This window comes from Xyrauchen texanus, chromosome 18 (assembly GCF_025860055.1).
Source record: "Xyrauchen texanus isolate HMW12.3.18 chromosome 18, RBS_HiC_50CHRs, whole genome shotgun sequence".
NCBI lineage: Eukaryota > Metazoa > Chordata > Actinopteri > Cypriniformes > Catostomidae > Xyrauchen > Xyrauchen texanus.
Genome location: NC_068293.1, coordinates 34,677,258 through 34,700,423, shown reverse-complemented (window position 1 = coordinate 34,700,423; position 23,166 = coordinate 34,677,258). Strand labels below are relative to the sequence as shown.

The 23,166-nt window shown below is 37.4% G+C and overlaps 1 protein-coding gene across 2 annotated transcripts; it reads right to left on the bottom strand.

Moving 5' to 3' along the window:
• Window positions 1-1,990: 1,990 nt before the first annotated feature.
• On the bottom strand, window positions 1,991-23,074 carry heg1 (heart development protein with EGF-like domains 1). 2 transcript variants are annotated; one of them, XM_052147872.1, is made up of 13 exons: window positions 22,665-23,074; window positions 15,577-17,244; window positions 12,468-12,581; window positions 9,976-10,098; window positions 9,570-9,661; window positions 9,389-9,444; window positions 9,030-9,190; window positions 8,642-8,776; window positions 8,454-8,496; window positions 6,388-6,425; window positions 6,108-6,213; window positions 5,845-6,022; window positions 1,991-3,883 (listed from the first exon to the last, which is right to left on the bottom strand). In XM_052147872.1, exons 1-13 carry the CDS (start codon window positions 22,933-22,935, stop codon window positions 3,740-3,742), a joined length of 3,129 nt encoding a protein of 1,042 aa, XP_052003832.1. In that variant the 5' UTR covers window positions 22,936-23,074; the 3' UTR covers window positions 1,991-3,739. The 2 variants fall into 2 exon arrangements, with proteins under 2 accessions (XP_052003832.1, XP_052003833.1); XM_052147873.1 differs by having other exon boundaries at window positions 6,108-6,195.
• Window positions 23,075-23,166: the final 92 nt, after the last annotated feature.

Here is a 23,166-nt window from a genome sequence, read left to right as displayed (position 1 = left end):
CATGTCTTTTATTTTGAAATTATTCATGCTTTCTGTTCCTGTTTCATGTCATGTGACCCTTTTGTTTTCACCATGTTTATTAGTCCTGTTTTTTCATTGGTTTATGTGTCTTGTTATTTTGTTATCTTATTATCAGTTCTGTATTATTATTGATTCCTGTTTATTACTCTTGTTATCATGTTCATTAGTTTAATCATTGGTTGTCTATGTCATGTGGTTATCCATGTATTTGAGCCCTCATGTTTGCCATTGTCTTTTGTCAAGTATTGTGTTGGTGTAACGTTGTGTCAGTTTTCATTCTGTTATTCAAGTAATTTATGTTTGATTTCACTTTGGATTCAAGTTTTTGGATACCAGCACTTTGTAAATAAAACTGCACTTGGATTCTCAGATCATCATCCTCCTCCTCCTCCTCCGTTCCTGTGTTCAGCCTGCCCTGCCTGCTCTGTAACATTACAGAGCAGGCAGGGCATCTGGCAGACATTTATGCATTATTACATGGACAATCCCCCCGGAGCAACCTGGAGTTAAGTGCCTTGCTCAAGGACACAATGGTGGTGGCAGTGGGGATCGAACCAGCAACATTCTGATAAACAGTTTAGTGTTTTAGTCCACTACACCACCACCACCACCACTTCGCGGGCGGGCTGAACGGACGAGGGCAACGATGTGAGAACCAAAATGCAGCTTTATTTACAAAGTGCTGGTATCCAAAACGTAAATCTATACTGAAAACAAACATAAATTACTTGACTAACAGCATGAAAATGAAACAATTTTACACCAACACAATACTTGACAAAAGACAATGGCAAACATGAGGGCTCAAATACATGGATAACCACATGACATAGACAACCAATGATTAAACTAATGAACATGATAACAAGAGTATTAAACAGGAACCAATAAGAAAACAGAACTGATAATAAAAAAACAAGACACATAAACCAATGAAAAGACAGGACTAATAAACATGGTGAAAAAAGAGGGTCACATGACATGAAACAGGAATAGGAAGCATGACTAATTTAAAAACAAAAGGCATGAAAACAAAACATGAACAAAAACACATTTAAACGTGACACATTTCTCAAAACCACTGCACCCATTAATATTGCATTTCACAATCATTTACACAAGGATAAATCTCCAGCAAATGTTTCACTTATCTTCTGTTAACACTACCCCACTCCAAAGCGTTCATTCATGATGAAAATACACAATCAGTCAAAAGTTTGGACAGACTTGACTGAAATGTTTCTCATGATCAAGCTTTGTTTTGAAGACAAAAATGAATAGTGCCTATATACAGTATGCCTCATACATGGGCCAACACTGTTTAAAAAGTATCCCTGCTGGATAAACAATGAAGTTGGTTGAGAGAATGCTCAAAGTGTGCAGAACTGTAATCTAGGCAATGGGCAGCTACATTGTAGAACCAAAACAATACTTCACACATACTTCCATGTATGTTATTTCATGGTCTTGATGACATTACTTTTGTCCTATATAATGGGAAATCGTAATTATAAAGAATGAGTGTGCCCAAACTTTTCACTGGTAGTGTCCTCAAATGGACATCCAGATACCCTTTACACCAGGGCCGGCCCGTGGCATAGGCGGAATAGGCAAATGCTAGGGGCGCCGCCCACCCCTTGGGGCGCCTGATCCCGATCCACCCCGGTCCGAGTGACGTATCAATCTCCCCCCCCGCCCTGCTGCACTTAAAGACATCCATTACCTGTTTGATATTGTGACGGATGGCCGAATTCACAAATAAATTATCATTATGTCAAAAAGACCGAAGCCCTCTGGTGCCCAGGGAAGAAAAAAAAGAAGAGAAGAGGAAGAAAAACGGGATAAAGATAGAGGTAATGAATGTGATGTATCTGTTTATCTATGTTGCATTATGCATAAGTTAGCAGTTAGTTCGACGATCGATGCTAGTAACGTTTGCTAATTTGAAATAGCTTATCATGACAGTTAGTTGAACTTGTGCACTATTTTAAGGTATTTTTAATTGAATTGGCTAAATTAGTAATGTGTAGTTAGTAGGACATTGCTACCATCTAACTGTTACTGGAAAACAAACACTTTCAAAATTAATTTTTTGAAAATGTAACTACTGTATGTATGCTAGAGAAGTGCTCAATACAGTTTTGTGCATGAATACCAGATGTAATTATTCTTGCTGTTTGTGTGTTTAATTGTAGTATTTAGTATTTGATTTGAATTCAACCTCTAATAAATGCATAAAAGAGCACATATGTGCGTTATAGCTCATAACCACATCACAAATCGAGAATCCATAATATCTTTCTTTATATTTAAAACATTTTCAGACCTTTTTTTCCTCATAAAATTGAATTGGTGTTATCTTTTGAACTCTTGGCATGAAAACAAACATGAGGTTTCAAATGATATATAGTTTGTCAATATTACTTTAGGTTTTTATTAAGATATTATTGTTGTTAAATTTGGAGTGCTCCTCAACTTTACCAACATGTCCAAAGAAGAGTTGGTAGAGCACTGTCAGACCCTGAGCACAGCTTTAAGACATGATGGACAGCCAGATATTGATGGCAGGGAACTTGTATTGGAAATGTAAACTTTCCAAATCTGCCATCAAAAAACATGACAAACATTGAGCTCCTGACTTTCCTGCACAAGAAGAAGCTGACGGAAATTTACCCCAATATGTGGGTCGCTCTGAGAATCTCTGCCACTCTACCTGTTACCGTCGCTGCTGCTGAAAGGAGCTTCTCTAAGCTCAAACTGATTAAAAACTACCTGAGATCTACAATGGCTCAAGAACGTCTCAGTGGACTTTCAGTCATTAGCATAAATCATGTGGTCTCCCAACAGCTGTATTATGATGATATCATAGATGACTTTGCTGCTAGAAAGGCAAGGAGAGTAAGGCTGTAGAACGTTTGCTACATTTTGCATTGCAGTTTGTGTATAGTTATTTATTTTTTTGTGTATCTTTTTGTTTCTGTATTTTTTTTTCCGCAATAATCTTATAATATAAATGTATTTATATTATATTTATAATTTAGTTGTGTGTGTGTGTGTGTGTGTGTGTGTGTGTGTGTGTGTGTGTGTGTGTGTGTTTGTTTCCAAAATATTTTCAAAATAAAGAAAAACAAGACAAAGCTGCGCAGTTTGTTTCTGTGTGAGTGTATGAACACAATGATCAGTGGTGGAATTGTCTGTGATTCCAGGGGCACCAGGTGAAATCTTGCCTAGGGCAGCAAATTGGCCAGGGCCGGCCCTGCTTTACACACTCGAAAATGTAACACAGTATCCAAACTATAAATATGATACATTTATGGCTTATGCTGTTTGAGATAAGATCTGTGTGAGGAGTTTATAGTGCTAACTTTTATAATGTAAAAAGTTATACTGTAGATCAGGCATTTTCTGTTATTCTCCATCAATCTAGACTAAATTAACAGACTTTCACCGAAGAATAATCGCTCAGCTGGGAGCTATAAGAACACAGATCAATGAAATCTCACCATTTCATGTTGTCCTCCTCAACTCTGAAGTTTCATTGAGGCATGGCCTAGAAAATGCTAAACTGACCCGACAGAGCTCTGTGGCTTTCTTCCAGTTCTACAGATAATTGTCTTCTGCCAGTTCATTTTCACAATCAGATGCCTTTAGTGGTCAGTATCCATCTTGGGTCAAACCACGCAGAGAGAGCTTATTTCAGGCCTGCTGGATAAGGCCATCAGAAGTAGTCCCTTCGCCGTGAATCATCACTTGTGAAAGAAGGGTTCCACTGAGCTGGGTAGATACAGGAATGCCTTGAACCGGGGAGGCCGGAGAAGGGATACAGCCCATTGCGCTCCAGGTCGGAGTTCCTCAATGCAGGCTACAAGAGACAATGGCAATCACATATAATCTTATAATGTGGAAAGAGATTCCATAATTAAGCAGTACTAATCATGCATAGTTATAGGAAAGTGGGAAAAGATGCTTAATTTGGGATCCTGAGCTGCTATTGTTCTTCATGATGCAGACATTTCTCTACCCAAAGCAACTTAAGAATACAGTACTGCTCCCCTAGAGCAACCTATGTGCCTTGCTCAAGTGTACAATGGTGGTAGATCATGAAACACCATTTCTTGGATATGAACCTACAACATTTGGGTTACAGGTCTGGATGTTTAACAACGTAACTTTTGATGTGTTTCTCAAACAAAGCTATCATATAGCTTTGGAAGACTTGGAATATAGCGCAAATATTTCATGGATTAAGTTTATGATGCTTTTGCATCCTTTTTGAACATTGAAAGCACCAGTCCCTATTTATTGCAATTGCATAGACAAGACCAAAAAGCATGATCTTTAAAATGTCTCCTTTTGTGTTTATTTAAGAAAAAAGTCACACAAGGCTAAGTAAATGTTTAATAGGTTTAATTTTGATATCATATTATTAAAGGTGCAGTATGTAAGATTCAGAAACCCTTGTTATTAATGACACCTGTGGCCGTTAAGTGAACTGAAGCCAACTACCTGTTGCTCGTGCTTGTGCACACACTCCATAGGGAAATGAGCGAGCATCGACCAAAACAATCACGTAACGTACAAAGAGGCTGAATGTCATTCACCGACATCATGCTGACAGATGAGGTAGCATAATTAAAATCACACATTTATGATTGTTTTACAACAGACTTTGAGACTGCATATATTTGACTCTCCAGTGCTGGAACAGGGCTAAAACAAAGTGTGGATTATAGGTCTGACTATGTGAGACTGTATTTTGAAGTAATTACTTTTCTTTGCATGATACATTGACTGCATTTATAAGATGTCGCGTTAGCTAGCTAGCCAGCTTCATCAATAGCTGTTAGCTAAATTTGGTGGATGATGACAGTAGCGGTTTTTAAAATAGACTGTACATTATAACTATGTTGACACAATTCAGTATTGAAGTGATTCCATCACAACTATCATTTTGATATATCGATGAGCTATTATATATATGTTTTATAATAATAGAATGTATATTTTTTTGTATAACCAAGTTACATTACACTAATGAATGGAGCTTTTTTCATTATCTTGAACATTGTCTAGCATTAATTTAATGTGTTATTGTAGTTTACCTTGCTGAATAATTACAGATTAACATTGACATTAAGCTGAATTTAGTATAAAGAGAAGATCGTTTAAATTATTTTAAATTTACGAAGCAAGGTAGCTGGCAATTTGGCATCGTTAGCAGACAAGATCAAGTTAGTAATTATGTAAGCTTTGCAATTATGTAAGCTTACCTGTCCAATAAGAAGAATGCCAATTAAGGGTCAGTTTTGATCCCCAAAACCAAACGAAGGTCCCTCAAAGAATCAAATGCCCTGCCGATGCTCACTCTAGTTTTCGCACGACCACATTCCCGCTTAGCCAGACGGGATTCAGTATATATATATTTTTGTTTGTTTGTTTTTTTGGCTTACTCTGAGTTTGTGCAGGAGTCAGTGTTGTGCTGGGAGCCGGACGCTTGCTGGATTCCATCTCTAAGATAACGTTCCCTAGTGTTGCAGTTTGTTGTCACTGTTGAATAGTGGAAAAGATTCACCGAGTCAAGGCTCTCGGGAGCGTGCATAAACATCACATCCTTTGGATTTTCCCGGCAAACGCGACTTGCTCCTTTTGCATGAAAATCAGTCTACAGGTTTTAATAGGCAACCTAGGAAGTCCGGGAAGGGCTCATTTTTTAAGATGCGTTACAAGCCGTTCACACATTGGCAAAAAAAAGGCGAATATTACATGAAACACTTTACATATTGCACCTTCAATTAAAAGCTTACAATAAGTGTATAGACTTACTGAGTAATAGATGTCTGTCATTTGCAGGAGATTTTTGGTGCTGCCATTCTCCTGCATCTCTATGGTCTCTCTGCCCCACTCCATGGACACACGGTTACTCTTCGGAAACTCTGCGTAGGGTGACATCTGAAGGTCTCCGCTTTTGAAGATGATTTTGTTGATGTCATTTTTGTCCTTTCTGTGGAGGCAGCAAAGAAAATTCTTAATATTCTTATTGGAAAAACAAATAAAGAGAATGTTGCACATTTGTCTGATGAACTTACTTGCAGCAGGTGACTATAAGAGCAATGATGACAATCAACAGCAGAGCTCCCCCAGCTGGAGAGACCACCACAGCTATCAGCTTATAGACTGCATGTAAACAGATTACTTCAACAAAGATATTCTATTAAGTAAATATAAAAATACACTTTAAATAAATGCTATGTTTTTCAAAAACACTATCAATCTACATTTTATATATTTTAATGGTTTTTTTTTTTACATCACTTTAAATCTACCTTTACAGGTACAGTATATAAATACATGTTATTAAAATCTTACAATTGTTGCAGTTGAAACCTCCAAATCCAAACATGCACCTGTGAAAAAAAAGGGGAGAAAAAAAAAAAGATTCTTTGAATATTAGAGGGTTTTAAAGAAATGTTCCAGATTTTATAGAAGTTAAGTTCAATCAACAGCATTTGTGACATAATCATGCTTACCACAAAACAATAATTTTGACACATATATTTGTGTCATGATTCACTGTTGTTTGCCTTGTGTTTCTCCCCTGACATATGTTCCTCCCGGACTACACTTCCCATAATTCCCTGCCCTCATCACTGCCAGCTGTCCTTGATTGTGGACCAGACCTGTGTTTCATTAACTTGTTAGTCTTTGTGTATATAATGCACTGTTGTTTGCTTGTTCTTTGTATGTTGTTATGTGTTTTGACCTCCCTTGTAGTAACAGTGGCCATCATAGAGGTTTCCTCTGCTTTCGCTCTGCTCACACTGTTACCTTGTACTTGGTTTATTTAATAAAATGATATTTTAGCCACACCTATATCCAGCTCTTGGGACTTCCAACATTCCAGCAAATGTTACAGTAAGTAAATGGGCTAGTGCATAAACATTAAAATAAACACTGATTTAAAAGTATGGTCATAAGCCAAACATTGTGTTACCATGATTTTAGTTTAAGAAAATCAGGGATTTACTGGCATTATGGTGTTTACCTGATTACAGGGTTTGCCGGTGTTACATCGTCATGACGCGAAGTTGAAATGTTGGACATAACTTTATACAGATGAGGTTAACAAGTGATTTTTATTTTTTTTTTTTTCAGTCAAATTATTTTAATACATAATGTTTACATATTATCATCAGACTTTTGGAACAGTGTGTATTTTAATGTTTATTGACTGGCCCCATTCACTTTTTCCATTATAAGTGCCTTATTGTAACCGCAAGTTTTCTTTGAATAAACAAGGGATGAATTAAATAATTTGTGTTATTATGGTTCAATATCACTTTGACAAATGATTTCAGTTATTTCAAAGAGCAGTATAGTCTACAAAATAACCAAATAAAACAAAGACACCGTCTAAGTACATCAGATAGGAATGACAATGTCTCCAATTTCCTACATTTATTTCAATTTCTGTTAAAAAAAACGTTTTTGCGCTCTCACACACTGAGTCGAGACCAACAAACAGAGCCTTGATGTAAATGAACCTCTGCATCTTGATCAATACAGCAGTTTCTATATTATCCTAAATAATGTTAATATCTGTGGAAAGCACCTTTGCGCGTCTCTATCTCAAATACATACTCAACACAGCCTTCATGTCAGTGGGGATGTAAACAGTTGTTTGGAAAAAAGGAAAAGCTATCTACACGAATAGGGACACTCGCTGCTGCTGAGAAGTATACTTTTACATCTTTGCGATTTGAAGTGATGTTACTGATGATGAGAGCCGCAACAAACAGAGGTAATCCCACACGCGATCTCTTTCAGTTTCTCTCTTTCTCACTCACATGCAAGCACACCCGTGTTAACTCAGTAAATGCTCCAGTAAAGTAGCACAAGCCTCTGTTGCTAGTTCTAAAATTACATTTTTTTTTAACTAGTAACAAAGGCTTTAGTGGTACTAAAACAATGCTGAATGTGTGGCAGCAGATAGTAGTTCCACTCACAACAGCATTTAGGGGTGATTGTGTCGAGCTAAAACCCTGAACGATGTCTTAAAGTGTGGTAACTGTGGTATAAGCAAAATAATTGACTACCGCCTGTTGAATTATTGAAAAATGATGCATGCACGTCGTGGCTGCATTACCACCTCGGGAGTGCTTTATTTATCAATAATTCAACAGGTAGGAGACAATTATTCTGCTTATACCACAGTTACCACACTTTAAGACGTCATTAAGGGTTTTAGCTCTTGCGAGTAGAACTACTTTGCCATTATTTATTACTTAATCAACATTATGCCAAAAATGTTGTTGATTGAGATTAACTTGTATTGAACTAAAAAGAAAAATTAGTACTAAAATGCATAGGCCAATTTCAATACTAATATTGACTGATAGTTTCTTAAAATAGATTTATAAATCTTGCATACTTACTCAACACAGTTGCCATTAACAAGCTTGAGTCCATCTCCACAGTCTAAAATATATAGAGAATAAAAAATATTTATAAAAATAGAATTTAAATAACCAACTTTGCCACTGTTCATTTGTATAAGGGCTCTAATCAATGGCCTGCAGTTATGGCTTCAATCCAATTCAACAGAGACAAGAGAATGCTATACCTCTGCAGGTCATGTCCCCTGGGTTCTTTTTAATGTACCCTGGGTGGCACTGGCAGTATGGGGTCCCGCTAGCATCCACGCACACAGAGTACTGTAAATCACACTTGGTCTTCTGGGCCAAGCACAGGCTCTCCACTAAACAGAAAGAGGCGATACAGAACAAGAATTTGTTTTCCCAGAGATAAGTGCCTAGACTCAAATTCAAAGAGCTTTCCAAAATATTATTGTAAAGGCCGCATGCAAGAGCCCTCCACAAGACTGTGTAATCTGTGTGTATTGTGATTGGTATTATCATATCTCTGAAGTGGTGGGGTAGACTGGAGAATAAGGAAAGAGGGACTGGTTTTGAGATAAGAGGAGGATTCAGGCAGCGAGTGCGGAGTGGTACCGTGATAGGAGAGCTGGTGCTGAAGCTTAATGGTGCAGTGCGAGTACGTCCGACTGCAGTTGCTCAGGGACATCTGGATGCTGTTATTGACATCAGTGCTGGTAACATTGGCAGAGAGTGAAAACATGTTCACCACTGAAATCCGAACACCATCTCCATCTCTGCACAGAAATTACGCATTCACAAAAACACAACAATGAAAAATCAAGTCCTGAAATATACTTCGATTTAGTCTCAGATAGGAAACCTTTTAAAGCCTCATTTAAACTTTTTGACCATGTACCAATTTAAATGTTAACAATGTCACTCTGTTTTCCACATTTTAGAATAATTGTAAACTTAACAAAACAGAAACTCACCTTTTACCCATAGTTGAGCGTCTGTAACCGTGAAAAATTGATAGAGAGGCATTGAGCTGAAAAACCAATACACAAACATCAAACAGTTTTCATTACATCACTTTATCACGTTCAACCAACTGTATCTTGATTTCGATTAGATGGAGAGTTCAGGAGTGAGATGGAGCATCTTTTTGCATACCAGCTGTAGGATCTCTTTGTGGAGCTCATGCAGACCTGAACTCTTGAGGTGCATAGAGTTGTTCACAATGAAGGTGCCCAAATATGTCTTCACTGCAGAAAAAGCAAAAGTACAAACAGTGAGGCTACCACCAAAATATTCTTTTTCCTGCTCTGGATACTCTTTAATTATAGACATCCATGATGAAAAAAATATTTTATCTTAAACCAGCATAAGGTGTTTTTTTTTTGGTTTTAGCTGGACTAGCTGTTTTCCCAGCTTGGCCAAGTATGTATAAGCTGATCTCCAATCCTGACCAGCTAACAAGGGCCCCAAAACCCTCTAAAACCATTAAACCAGATCAGTCCAAACCACATTAAGCTGGTTTGAGATGTCTTTTCAGGATTGTAGACAGCTGATAGCCTACCTTGCACACAGCTGCGGCCATCCTCTAGGTCAAAGCCCAAGGAACATTCACAGCTGAAAGAGCCACCCGTGTTGACACACACTGAACCCTGTGGGCACGGATTATTCATACACTCATCCACATCTGCAGAAAAATACACAATGTAATGAATCCAGAGATACTATTCTTCTCACCACAATTGTACAGAGTGGTTATCTGAGTTACCGTAGACTGTCAGTTCGAACCAGTCTGGCCATTCTCTGTTGACCTCTATCATCAACAAGGCATTTCCATCCACAGAACTGCCGCTCACTGGATGTTTTTTGTGTGTGAAAATCCCAGGAGATCAGCAGTTACAGAAATACTCAAACCAGCCTGTCTGGCACTAACAATCATCCATGCGATTATCTAATCAGTCAATCATGTGGCAGCAGCGCAGTGCATAAACTCATGCAGATACGGGTCAGTTGCTTCAGTTAATGTTCACATCAACCATCACAATGGGGAAAAATAGGATCTCAGTAGTTTGGATCATTGATTGTTGGTGCCAGATGGGCTTCATTGTGGTGAGAAGAATCCTATTCTGAGATGCAGGTTGGTGCTGTTATGGCGCCATATTGGCCCTATTCACTTCCATTATAAGTGCCTTTATTGTAACCACAATTTTTGTTTTCTTTAAATAAACGAGGGATGAATTAAATAATTTTTGTTATTATGGTTCCACATCAATTCCATATTTGTGCATTATAAAGTCATATTTTCTGTACATATGGAATACCCGGATGACCTCCTACATTTAACAAAATGTGCATACAACAGAACACACTGCAAGCAATGCGCTTGACTTGACCTTTTATTTACCTTTTATGAACCGTTTGCAATATCAGTAATGTCATGGCCCATTTTTAATTGGACAGTGACAGACTGCCAAATGTTAAGACATTAGTACACAAAATTGGATTACAAATGCCAAAAAAAAAAAGAATCCCCCAAGATGATAATAGGACACCACTCACTGATAAATCATGCAAAGAGCTAATGTGGCATAGGGATGCACAATTAACCAAATAAATGATTGAGATTATAATTACAGCTGTCACAATGAATTAATCGTGTAAAGTGTCAAAAGCTGAGGTCTACTCCTGTCGTGCAAAAAAAGTTCTAATTACTACATATTTTTACAGCACTGGAGCATTAACCAATCACAGACATGTTCGTTGTTAGATTTCAGTTTATAATTTTGTAAAAAAAAAAAAAATCTGGGTGCCACATTCTTAAAGAATGTGGCACCCAGATGCCCAGACACAATTTGTATTTTAAACAAAATCCTATTAATCAAAATAAATTTTACAATTACTATATTACAATGCCAAGGGAAATAATCAACACCGTCAACGCTTTTTGTAATAATTGTGCAGCCCTAACGTGACAACAATGTAAATAAACACAATTGTAATGGTTTATGGCTGTATAATTGATTATATTGCAAGTTCAAATTTTTTTTTTTTTTTTAAGAGTATGCAATCCTCTGAGTATGCAATCCTCAGTAACTAGTAAGCTTGTTTTCCATTCCAAACATAGTCAATGTGATTAATTTAACAAATTATATTTGATGTTTGCCAAACAAACATGTAGATCTTGTTGTAAACAATAGACATGAAGAATCTGAGAAACATGCAGTGAGCTTCTAAATTATCTACACATTTTAGAGCTAAATATGATTAAAACCTTTCATTTGAAAATACAGTATTAGAGGATCCCAGAAAAAGACTTGTCACTACCATATCAGGGTGAATGATGGCTAAGTCTGGTTGTTATATATGGGATAATGTACTCTGAGCCTGTTGTTATTGCAAAATAACTAGACAAGGTGATCAGGACCCTGACTCTAAGTGAAGGTTGTTATTTGTAATAACAACCGGCTGACTCATTATCCCACTTATTACACGGCTACTAAGCAAATAAATAAATAAACGGACATAATATACAGTATTGATTTGCATTGAAATTATCTAATTATGTGACAGTAAATAAATGATTAAACAGCTTAAATCCACCTCTGGTTTGTGTTTATTCTGTGAAAATGGCAATCTGACTCCACATTATTCAGCCTATTACAAGATTACTTGCAAATAAACAAATAAATGGAAATGAAACATTGATTTGCATTGAAATGATTTAAGAGAAAACAAATCACTGATGGTGTTTATTTAGTAATTAATGACAGTCTGACTGCTCATTATGCACCTTATTACAAAACTACTTGCCAAATTAATAAATAGATGCACATGAAACACTAATCTGAGTTTAAATGATTTTATTAGCTTACTTGTAGATATTGCACAGTGATCCAAGAAGCAGAACAGATGACTCGCAAATACCAAGATGAATGGTCTGGTACGTGGATGTGCGGTTGTTACATAGAAATATTAGACCACTAGATGGCGCCATTGACCAATCAGAATCGAGTATTACAGAGAGCAGCGTAATGTATATTAAAGTGAGTGGTTTACCTTCAGTGCAAGAGGGGCCTGTCCATGAAGACAGACACTGGCAGCTGTATTTTCCCTCTACTGTTCTTTCACAGTGGCCTCCATTGGCACAGGTATTAGGCCCACATACATGATCTTCAGAGAAGGAAGTGAAGGTAAGAATTATTTTCTATATAGGTATCAAATAAAGTTTAAATAAACAAGTCACTATCAATGTATATTATATATATACTGTTGGCCAAAAGTTTGGGATAATGTACTGATTTTACTCTTATGGAAAGAAATTGGTACTTTTAATCACCAAAGTGGCATTCAAGTGATCACAATTTATAGTCAGACTGAGGACATTAATAACGTGAAATTGTATTACTTATGTACATGTGATTTATTTATTGTTTTTGTTTTATAAATGTGCAAAGATTTCAAACAAACTTCTTTCATGTTGTCATTATGGGGTATTGTTTGTAGAATTTTGAGGAAAATAATTAATTTAATCCATTTTGGAATAAGGCTGTAACAACAATATGTGGAAAAAGTGAAGCGCTGTGAATAATTTCCGGATGCACTCTTTGTATATATATACAAACATAAAAAACACAACATGTCATATTTTTATCAATTTGGTGTGTTTAGCTGGACTGTATGAAGTATTTCTAAACCAGAGTCCATATTCACAAATATTTGTAATCTTATCTCCTAAGAGTTCCTAGCTCAGAGTTTTTGATTTAAACCTATTCACAAAACTGCTAAAAGCAGGTTTTACTAAAGAATAGGGGGAAATCTTAAGCTAAGAGAAAAGGCAGAGCAGATCTCATAATATAATATAATATAATTATAATTAGGGCTGTTAATCAATAATTTTTTTTTTATCAAAATAATTACATGGTGTCCCGATTAATTAATAACGATTAATCGCATTTAATCGCATATACAAATATTTGCTGAGAAAGCCCCTCATATAACAATAATTCAATATATAATGATGAAATAATTATACATAGTTATCTTTAAATATTTAAAAATGATATATATATATATATATATATATATATATATATATATATATATATATAAAATAAAAATGTACACCTCTCCTCAATGGGCTCTATGCACGGCGGTGCATGACGTATTTCGGTGAAATTTAAGGATGCTTGATTACTTCCACCGATCATAGAGCGATGCTATGCCGAGAACTGATGTGGGATTTTATACTCTTTGACTATACACTAAAGGAACATTAGTCACAAAACAGCAACCTCTCATTTTGTTTATGCTTTTTTGCTATATTTTAAATAAAAATAAGTAATTATATATATATATATATATATATATATATATATATATATATATATATATATGGCATCTAAACGAATGAAAGTATCGTTTCAAAGACGGGAGGACAGCACCTCTAGCCACCACTGCTGTGTGCCGTGTACAGCATCTGCCAAATTTAACACATTCATCAAGTCATCAAGTATATCAGCTAGTCTATGCTGTGAACAAGTAAAGACAACAACAGTTTCAAGGTAGAACATGAGCAGTTTGAAGGGTAGCCGAGTTAGTCAAATACATTCTGCATCTGCAGCCACCATGTCCGGTAAAACAACATTTCATATCACTATTCTTCAGAGTTTTAAAATAAACTCCCATTTTGTGTTATAGACTAACTAGAAAGCCTGCACACTCTGCTACCCTGTAAAGTTAGTTTCATACATTCAGATGTTTGCCCTCAATAACTTTCTTATGGTGTATGCAAAATGATTAATGAGTAAATTATTTTTATAAACAAGTATGACTATCACCTACAACTCTTTCCTCTTGTAGTCGTTTTTTTTTTTTTTTTTTTTTTTTTTTTTTACATACAAAAAATATTTTTTTTGTAGCTCATTGTCAATGATATTAACTCGTTTGCATCCACTGTTGGAAAGCTACTGACAAAAAGTCTGTATGAGCGAATAGGAAACAAACATTGCAGCAGTGTATCTCCATTACCACTGTTTCAGCTAGAATTTGCAATAACGCAGTGCTAATCATCTGTCGTTGATAGAACTGCATTACATTTTTTATTATTATTCATTTTGTACAATAAACATCCATACTAGCTAAGATAACATCTGTGGTTATCCAAAATGAACAGTGGTAACGTTAGAAAAGTAAAAACTTAGAACATGTTCAAAAGAACTTTGAACGTCACTTTCAAAATACCAGTCCTACCCTTAGTTGGTGTGGAGTCGCTGCTTTCCTCATAGAGAGGTAACACTGAGCATTCACTGAGATCTCATTTGTGGCCCTGATTTTACCTGACACTTTTACAAACAAAATTACAAACACATTACATGCCAAACATTTATATTAGCGTGATAATTCTGCTGCTGGCCGGAATGTAAAAATAATAGCACAATGTTAGCCATAACGTACTAGTTCAGGCTATCTGAACTTACCTTCATAGCAGAGATAAGACGAAACATAAAACTTGAAACCTTTCTCAAGCTTGCTCTGTGGCGTTGTACTGCACATTCGTACAATTCTTCGCACATCATTAATACTAAATTTTGGCAACTCAAGCAAACAACGAGAAAATTTAGAAGACTCTGCCATAATCCCGTTTACCTCCGCTTTAAATCTCCCCAACCGGAAACGCAAGAGCATCCTTGCGTCAAACGCGGACGTTATGTGTGTATATAGCCCATAAGCCCCAAGATTTTAGATATCCCTCATGTCTGTAGCACAAATGCCACAAGATGGGTTGCATGCTGAAGTTTAATCCTTTGTTCAAAAAGGGACGGTTCACCCAAAAATGAACATTCTGTCATCATTTTCTCACCCTCTTGTTATTCCTATATTACTTCTTTCTTCTACGGAACACAAAAGGAGATGTTAGGCGGAATGTTACCCTCAGTCATCATCCACTTTCAATGTATGGAAAAAAGATGCAATTAATGGTAAACATTCTGTATAACATCATCTTTTGTGTTCCATGGAAGGAAGATAGTCACATGGGCTTTGAACAAGTAAGTATATAATGACAGAATTTTAATTTCTGGGTGAACTATACCTTTAACCCTACATTAAGCATCACTAATATAGCCAACAAGAATGCCCATGTATACATAACAAAACACAAACACACCTGGTGATGGGGTTGACTTTGAAGGCATCTGTGTGGTCATCATTCCCATTTCTGTGGTACTGTCTCTGTGATTCCTGGTGGTTATTACCACAGTGCTGCTGGCTGGGGTGCTCTTGCTGTAGGGCGTTGTTACATGTCTGCCATGTGCAGTAGTGTTCCCTGGCGTGGCCGTGCTGGTTTCTAAATGCAAGGTTGTGACGTCAGCAGAATTAGATGTAATGGGTGCCTGTGGTCCTCCAGTAGGTGAGGTAGGTAACCGCTGGGCTGTGGAGGTTGTTGTCTGGAGCACCTGCACGATACCGGTGGTAACAAGAGTAGTCTGCTCTGTTTGGGTTTGTGGGGTGGTGCTGGGCTGGATCAGACGGGTGGTGAGGGGAGCAGTTGTGGTAGTCATGGTGTTGGTAGAACTGTAAACGGTAGATGGCACATCAGTTGCTTCCTCTGTAAGCTGTGGCCTCTGAGTTACTGGCCCGGCAGGTGTTGGCAGCACTTCTGTGTAGGTCGGATCATAGGCTTTGGGGGAAAGGGAGGACTCTCCAGCAATAAACCTGGAGTATGAGTCATCAATTGTGGTGGATACATCCTCAAGCACTGGAGGTGCAGTGGTCAGACCCTGAACGGTTGTCTCGTCCATCGTATGAGTTGGAGTTTCTTTGGGTTCCTCATGGCCATTGGAGGAGACCGTTCCGGTAGAGAACTTTGTGGAAGCTCCAGTGCCCATAGAATCAGTCACTGTGGTCTCACCATTCTGCAGGGATGTGCTAGAGGCATTGTGTTCACCAAGGGTGAAAGGAGCAATAGAGGACACAGAGTCATCGCTTTCGGTGTAAGGTGTCCCACCATTCACCGATGTGACAGTCTCCCCAGTGTTAATCACTGTGAGAGAGGGTGTTGAATTTGAGTGCTCAATGTTCTGTTCTGTAACACTAGGCTGTCCCGTCTGGGACTCCGTGTCTTGAGACACCAGTGACCTTTCAGTCTCTAAAGACTGGCCCTGAGTTGCATTAGTGGGATTATGATCTTCAGATGTTGGCTCAGTCTGCTCAGATGCTGTAGATACACCTTCTACAGTTTCTGTTTGCTCCCTGCCCTGGGTGACCTCTGATACCCTCTCTTTCCAGCTAAAAGTTTGTGACACAACCTCTGATGAGTTGGAGATCTCGATGTATGGAGAGGTGCTGTTCGAGGACACAGAGAGCAGGATGCGTTCTCCAACTCGGCTGGTTTTAGAGATGTAGGTGCTATCAGTGTGAGAGACCAAATCATTGCTGACTGTGTCCACATAATGTTCTCTTAGGTCCGTTACAGGAATGTCTTGCCCTGTCCGGGACTCAGTCGCAGGCTGGCGTTTATCTGAAAGGGCCTGGTAAGAACTAGTGCCATGGGACACAACTGATGGATCCTCCCATTGGAAAGTGGCATTATGTGTAAATTCTTTATTGGATTGCAGCTGTTCAGTGGACTCATCTGTCCCAGGCTGTTGTTTGTCTGAGAGGGTTGGGTAAGAACTGATGCTGTGGGATACTATTGATAGACCCTCCCATTGGGCTGTGCTATTTTGAGTAAGCTCTTTGTTGGATCTCAGCAGTATAGTGGAGTCATCCAAGTTTTTTTGAGTTGTCCAGTCTGCAGTATTTGCTGAGAAGCGTGAGGTTTTTCCTGACTGTCCTGGTTTGTGTAGGTTAGGAAATATAAAAAAAACAATTACGTCAGCAATTATCTATTGTAATACATGAAAATAATGTGGAATTTTTGAGTCATATAATATTTATTGATATTCACCACTTCTATCTCTGCAATTTGAGTTGCATTGCCACTAGGGTTTGCTTCACGTGGTGCGAGACTTCGGAAAACACATGAACTATGTGAGATGTTTTCAGAAATGTCTGCGGATGTAATGATTTTGGGTGGAGAAAAATTGGCAGCCATGCTCGTCTAACCTAACAAAAGCTTAGGCCCTAAAAATGGAGGGGATCTGACCCATTGGGACCTGTTGTTTCCTTCCTTCAGCTGACCTAGCAAAGTCCATTTTACAGCAATGTCACTGCCTGCATGGAGTTCATACACAGGCAAAACTTTAATCAAGAGGACCTAACACTGGAGTGTTGGAAGTGATGGCACAAAAAGCTTAAAGGGCAGAAATATCTGTACAGTGAACATATTAGCTATTTACAGCCAAGACCAATCATGAAATATAAACCCAATTAAACATTTAAAGGGTAACTAAACCCTAAACCAACTTTTTTTAGTTAATGATCTGTAAGCATGGGGCTTTATTAGTACTGGTCATTGATTCAAGTAATTTTTTTGACATTTGTGTATAAAGTGTTTTAATTCTACAATATATGGTGTAAAAACGTCTGAGTGCTGCCCTCTTCAGGTTGAACGGTGGCTACTGCAGTTGAATTTTCCTATTGGCTGTTGCGGTACTTCGTGACGTAAGCGGTGACAGCTGACGTAAGCAGGTTCCAGCTCACCATGCCAGATTCATGTACATGTCGTCTTGCGACCGTGTGAGGAATAATAATAACATAGAGTCTGACAGCAGCTGTCAATTAATCCGTCACTACGAGTCTCAGGTCCCACCCCCCCACGCAGCCCCGCACTCGGTTCGTTCCCTCTATCCCCGCCGGGGTCTGCCCACTTTTCCTGCATTTTCAAATATTTCTAGTGGGTGGAGTCAGACTCTGAGCAGGTGTTTAGTTACCCTTTAACAGATTTGGTGCAGTATTTTCACACTTACTGAGCTTTTTTCTCAGTAAATTAGTTAAAAGTAAAGTAAAGCTTTGTATTGTGGTAAAAGTTAGGCAGGGATCTTTCAACAGAAGATCTTTCAGCTAATTTTTAAGGGATAGTTCACCAAAAATTGCTTTTTATTTTCAAACCCATATGGTTGCCTTAACAACTTGGAGCACAAAATTAGATGTTAGGTAGAATTTTAGCCTCAGTCACCATTCACTTTCATTGCTACATTTCTCATGCAATGTAAGTAAAGTGACTGAGGCTAACGTTCTATCTGAGATCTACTTTTGTGTTCCATGGAGGACAGAATAGACCCTGTTTACACCTGGTATTATCTCGGGTGATCCGATCACAAGTGGTCACAGGAGACGATTTCAGCGGCCAGGTGTAAACATTGATGTGTCTCACCTGACCACATGTGATCGAATCACCAGAATTTGGAGAGGAGGGTCTCTGTTTCATGACGGCATTAGTGTGTTACTGCATGACAAAGAAATAAACAGCATGCTATTTCTTCCAGATGCAGCTAAAATTAATTTAAGAACAAATGCAACATTTCGAGCAGAATTGTCCGTTATTTTAGTGGATTACCTGTATTAACCTGAGCTGCAGATGTTCATGCTTCTCATAATGCCCGTTTCACACTGCAAGCTTGTGCGAGACGGGAGCATAGTGTCAGCTTAACTACAGCATAGCTGCAGACTAGACAGGGCTTTCACACTGTAAGCATTTTTCCAGCATCAGAGCAGCGGCTCTATACAGAACAAAACTCTGATTTCTATGTTACTACAGTGAGTACTTATTTTAATGATATGATAGGTGTGATTTTTTCTAGACATTCTTCTTCTTTGCCCGGCAGGGGGCGATATGCAGAGAAGGATGTGAATCACCAAATTACTAGAAAGGTTTCCAAACCTCTCTTCTCATTGACAAATTCATCCAGATCTGACAAGATCTCTTAAAGGGATAGTTCACCCAAAAATGTTAATTCTCTCATCATTTACTTATGCCATCCCAGATGTGTATGACTTTCTTTCTTCTGCTGAACAAAAATGTAATAGATTATAAAGATTAATAGAAAAAAGATTTTTAGAAGAATATTTCAGCTCTATTGGTCCAAAAAATGCAAGTGAATGGGTGCCAACATTTTAAAGCTAAAAAAAAAATTAAATAAGGCAGTATAAAATGTATTAAAATTAAACCAATATCTTCAGAAGTGATGTGATAAGTGTGGATGAGAAACAGATCACTTTCACATTATTACGGTGAAAATGTGAAAATGTCCCGCAAGGACATTATTTATAATGCTGAAATATAAACCAAAGCAAAGCAAGATTGTGCTTTATTAATGCCTAGTTTCACTATTTCATAGATTTTAAAGTCCTGCATGGATTCTTATTTCAGAGTTTTCGGTGTTGAAAGAATTTAGATGATTAGTTCTGCACAGCAACACCACCGCTCCCTAAATGCGGAGTATGCAGCCTGGGTAGGGCACACACCCTGGTCACGGAACACTCACTGTGTCTGACTTTTTGAAAAATCATTACTTGATTAAAATAACATAATAACATATAGAGAGGCAAAACATACAGATACATTTTAAAATGTACTCTTTATTTATATTTATACAGAATTTTGCCATTAAGCTGAAGAATTCTGTGTGAACTTCCACTGCCGTAAAAGTCCCATTCAATAATCTCTCAATCAATTATGCATTCATTAAAATTAAACCCAATAGTGTAACGACAGGAATGCCGCCCATTGTAAAGAAGAAACAGTAAAAAAAATTCATTCGAAATTTACTTGAGTAAGAGTAAATAGTACCTAATTTTAAACCTACTCTAAAAGTATTTTTTACTCAAAACGTTACTCAAGTAAATGTAGTGTGTTACTACCCACCTCTGCATATAGACAGACCTGTTCTATGTTTAATAGTGCATAAAAGACAGATAAATGTCTTTAAAGATAAACGTTTTTAGTCTCATATTTTCAGGCTAATAAGTTGAAGTTTACTGTAGTTTTAAATGATAAACCATACACAATATTTTAAATTGGTTTAAATCTCCTGGAATTTTTTTTTTCTTTTCTTTTGTTTTTCAGATGTGCTCTAATTAATACAGTATAAAGACACACTAGACTACTAATATATGCTTATTCTGTGCATTTTGTACTTTTTTGTGTCAAATCACATTCATTTTATCCATCAACAGTGCACGGTCACTTTAATTGAGCACTAGCGGCACTGCAAAAATAGACTCAGAGCCGAAAACCCGGCTGCACTGCAGCTCACGCTACGCTCTGACGCGCTGCTGATTCTTCCAATGTGAATGCTTTAATCTATTATTATGGACGCAGAAAAGTTATTTTCTGCTCGCACACCGATCACGCTTGAATTGGGTAAGTCCCTGCATGTTGATTTCAGACACACTGAAGAAGATCATTGAAGATCTCATGCTTGCGTATATATCCAATTTTTTATTTTACAATCGGATGGTTATTATCTTGTAAACTGCTCATAACCGGCAAAGCTTAAACTTTTGTTTTAGTGCAGAAGTTGATTGACAGGCAAGGGGTGGCGCATACATGACGGATTAGCTTTTACACCTCAAATGAGATGCAATCACATGTGTTTTTGACCACATTCATATTTGTTTTTAATGATCCGATCAAAAAACGATTTAGACCCCATTTAGACCTGTATTTAGCACTGACCACATGTGATCAGATCACCAGTCTTAATACCAGGTGTAAACGGGGTCATAGGTTTCGAGAAAAATGAGGCTGGGTAAATGATGACAGAATTTTTGCATGAACAATCACTTTAAATTCAGGGATATTCAGAACTTTTGCAATAGCCTTATTCTAATCTACCTATAGACAGATCACATTGGAGTAATTTAAAAGGTTCTGAAACACCTGCAAACAAGTAGATTAATAATGCAGAAATAATCTAATCTTGAAAATACAAACATGATCTCAAAAGAGGCTGTGAAATAGCCTACTGCAATCTACTTTTTTGTCTAGCGCAGCGCAGACTGATGCACAATACAAGAAACATTGTGCCTAGTCACAATTACTGAAGTCTGGATATTATTTTTTGTTTGCAAAATAAAATAAATATGTATTATTTCCTTAAGGAAAATCAATCAGTCTTTATTTTTAAAGAGCATTTCCCAATTATGCATCTGAAGCCAAACATTCTCATGCTCTAAATGCAAAATCCTTTTCCAGTCTGTCTTCTACAGCGAGGTTTGGGCCTATAAAGCTTTTTGGTCAAAATATAAACCATTGGTCCAACTATATGGGTTTTCAATGAACAATGCAATATAATACTTTGTTTTTATGATAGCAAATAATATAATGATTGCCAAATTTACATTTATTTTAAACATTACAATATTACTTAAAAATGTACTAAAATGCTTGAAAAATTAAAACAGCATATGTGCATTATCCATTGATAATAGATAGATTGTATTACTGTCAATAGGTGGAATGACCACATTGGTTGATAATCTCAAAACAGCCAAATATCAGCCAATTAACTGGCCTGGGCCATATAGAAGTCTATCCCTATAGGAATGAGAAAATATAAATAAGCTCTGAAAATTGCCCAAACATACATTCAAGCACATACTAGGTTTTCAATCAAGTACCCTAGCAGTGGAATAAATGAGATCATTTACTGCATTAAATGCCATTCACTTAATTGCACACAATGTCAAATGTCTACATTTATGGCTTGATATTGAATTATAGCACAAAACAACCAACCACTAAGATTTATAAGCTCAATTTATATAACAATTTATAAGCTCAAAAAAGTGGGACAGTCTCGGCTGCACCATAACTTTCATGAGCTTTTAAGGTAATTCATTAAAAGAGATGCTCTTTTCAAAAACTGAGGAATGAAGTGAAAGTAATGTCATTAGTCCACTCAGATTTCGGATGTACTACTATTATATACGACTTTAGCTGTATTACAAAAATAATTATTTCTACTCATTGAATAAGAATAAAATATATTAGGCTATAGATTTTAAAATATAAAACTGTCAATTGAGTAACCCTTAAGTTTCCCTATTCCCTATGTACGGAGATCACTATTATGATTTAGACGTTGTTTTTTTACTTTCCTATCTTTTATATACCTTTAACGTATAAGGTAGATTTGTTTTTTCAAAACGTACAATGACTGTAATATGTTTATTTGAACAAAATAATGGTGTTATAACACCACGGCGAAATTGACTTCTCCATCAAAGCTGCTTTACGTTGTGCAGCTCCACAGAAGACGAGGTGGTCGTGAGCTGCCTATCTAGAAAGCATTATGTGGCATCTCTTACCAGTTTGCGCTTCAGTAATCGACACACTGGCGGGAATGTCCGTGATGTCGCCCTGTCCGGTCGCTTGATCCAAAGCTGTGGCAGTGGCCCCTCTCCCCAGCCAAGATGTCGTGTGTTTTAAACCTGTTGTTCCCTCAGAAAATGCTTTGCTACTCAACGGTCTATCGGAGTCCGTACGTGGAGAGAAAGTTTCAGCAATCACAGTATTTAGTGCAAACAGCAAAACCGCGAAAACCACACAGTGCGCGCGTCTCATGCCACACGTTTCCATTATAAAGTCGACCAGGCGGACTTAAAAAATAAAACGACAAAGGGGTCCGGGTCACCATCGGAAAGTGAGTTCCTTTAATGGTTTCCCATATTTAACTTCCTTATGAGGGTTTTAAAGTTGGAGTTGAAGGGTTAGAACGGTTTTATCACGGGCAGTGAGAGTGAGAAACGGGAGCAACGGGTAACTCCTCCCCTCGGGCAGGCTAGCTGTTTCCACCCCATTCTTCTAGCT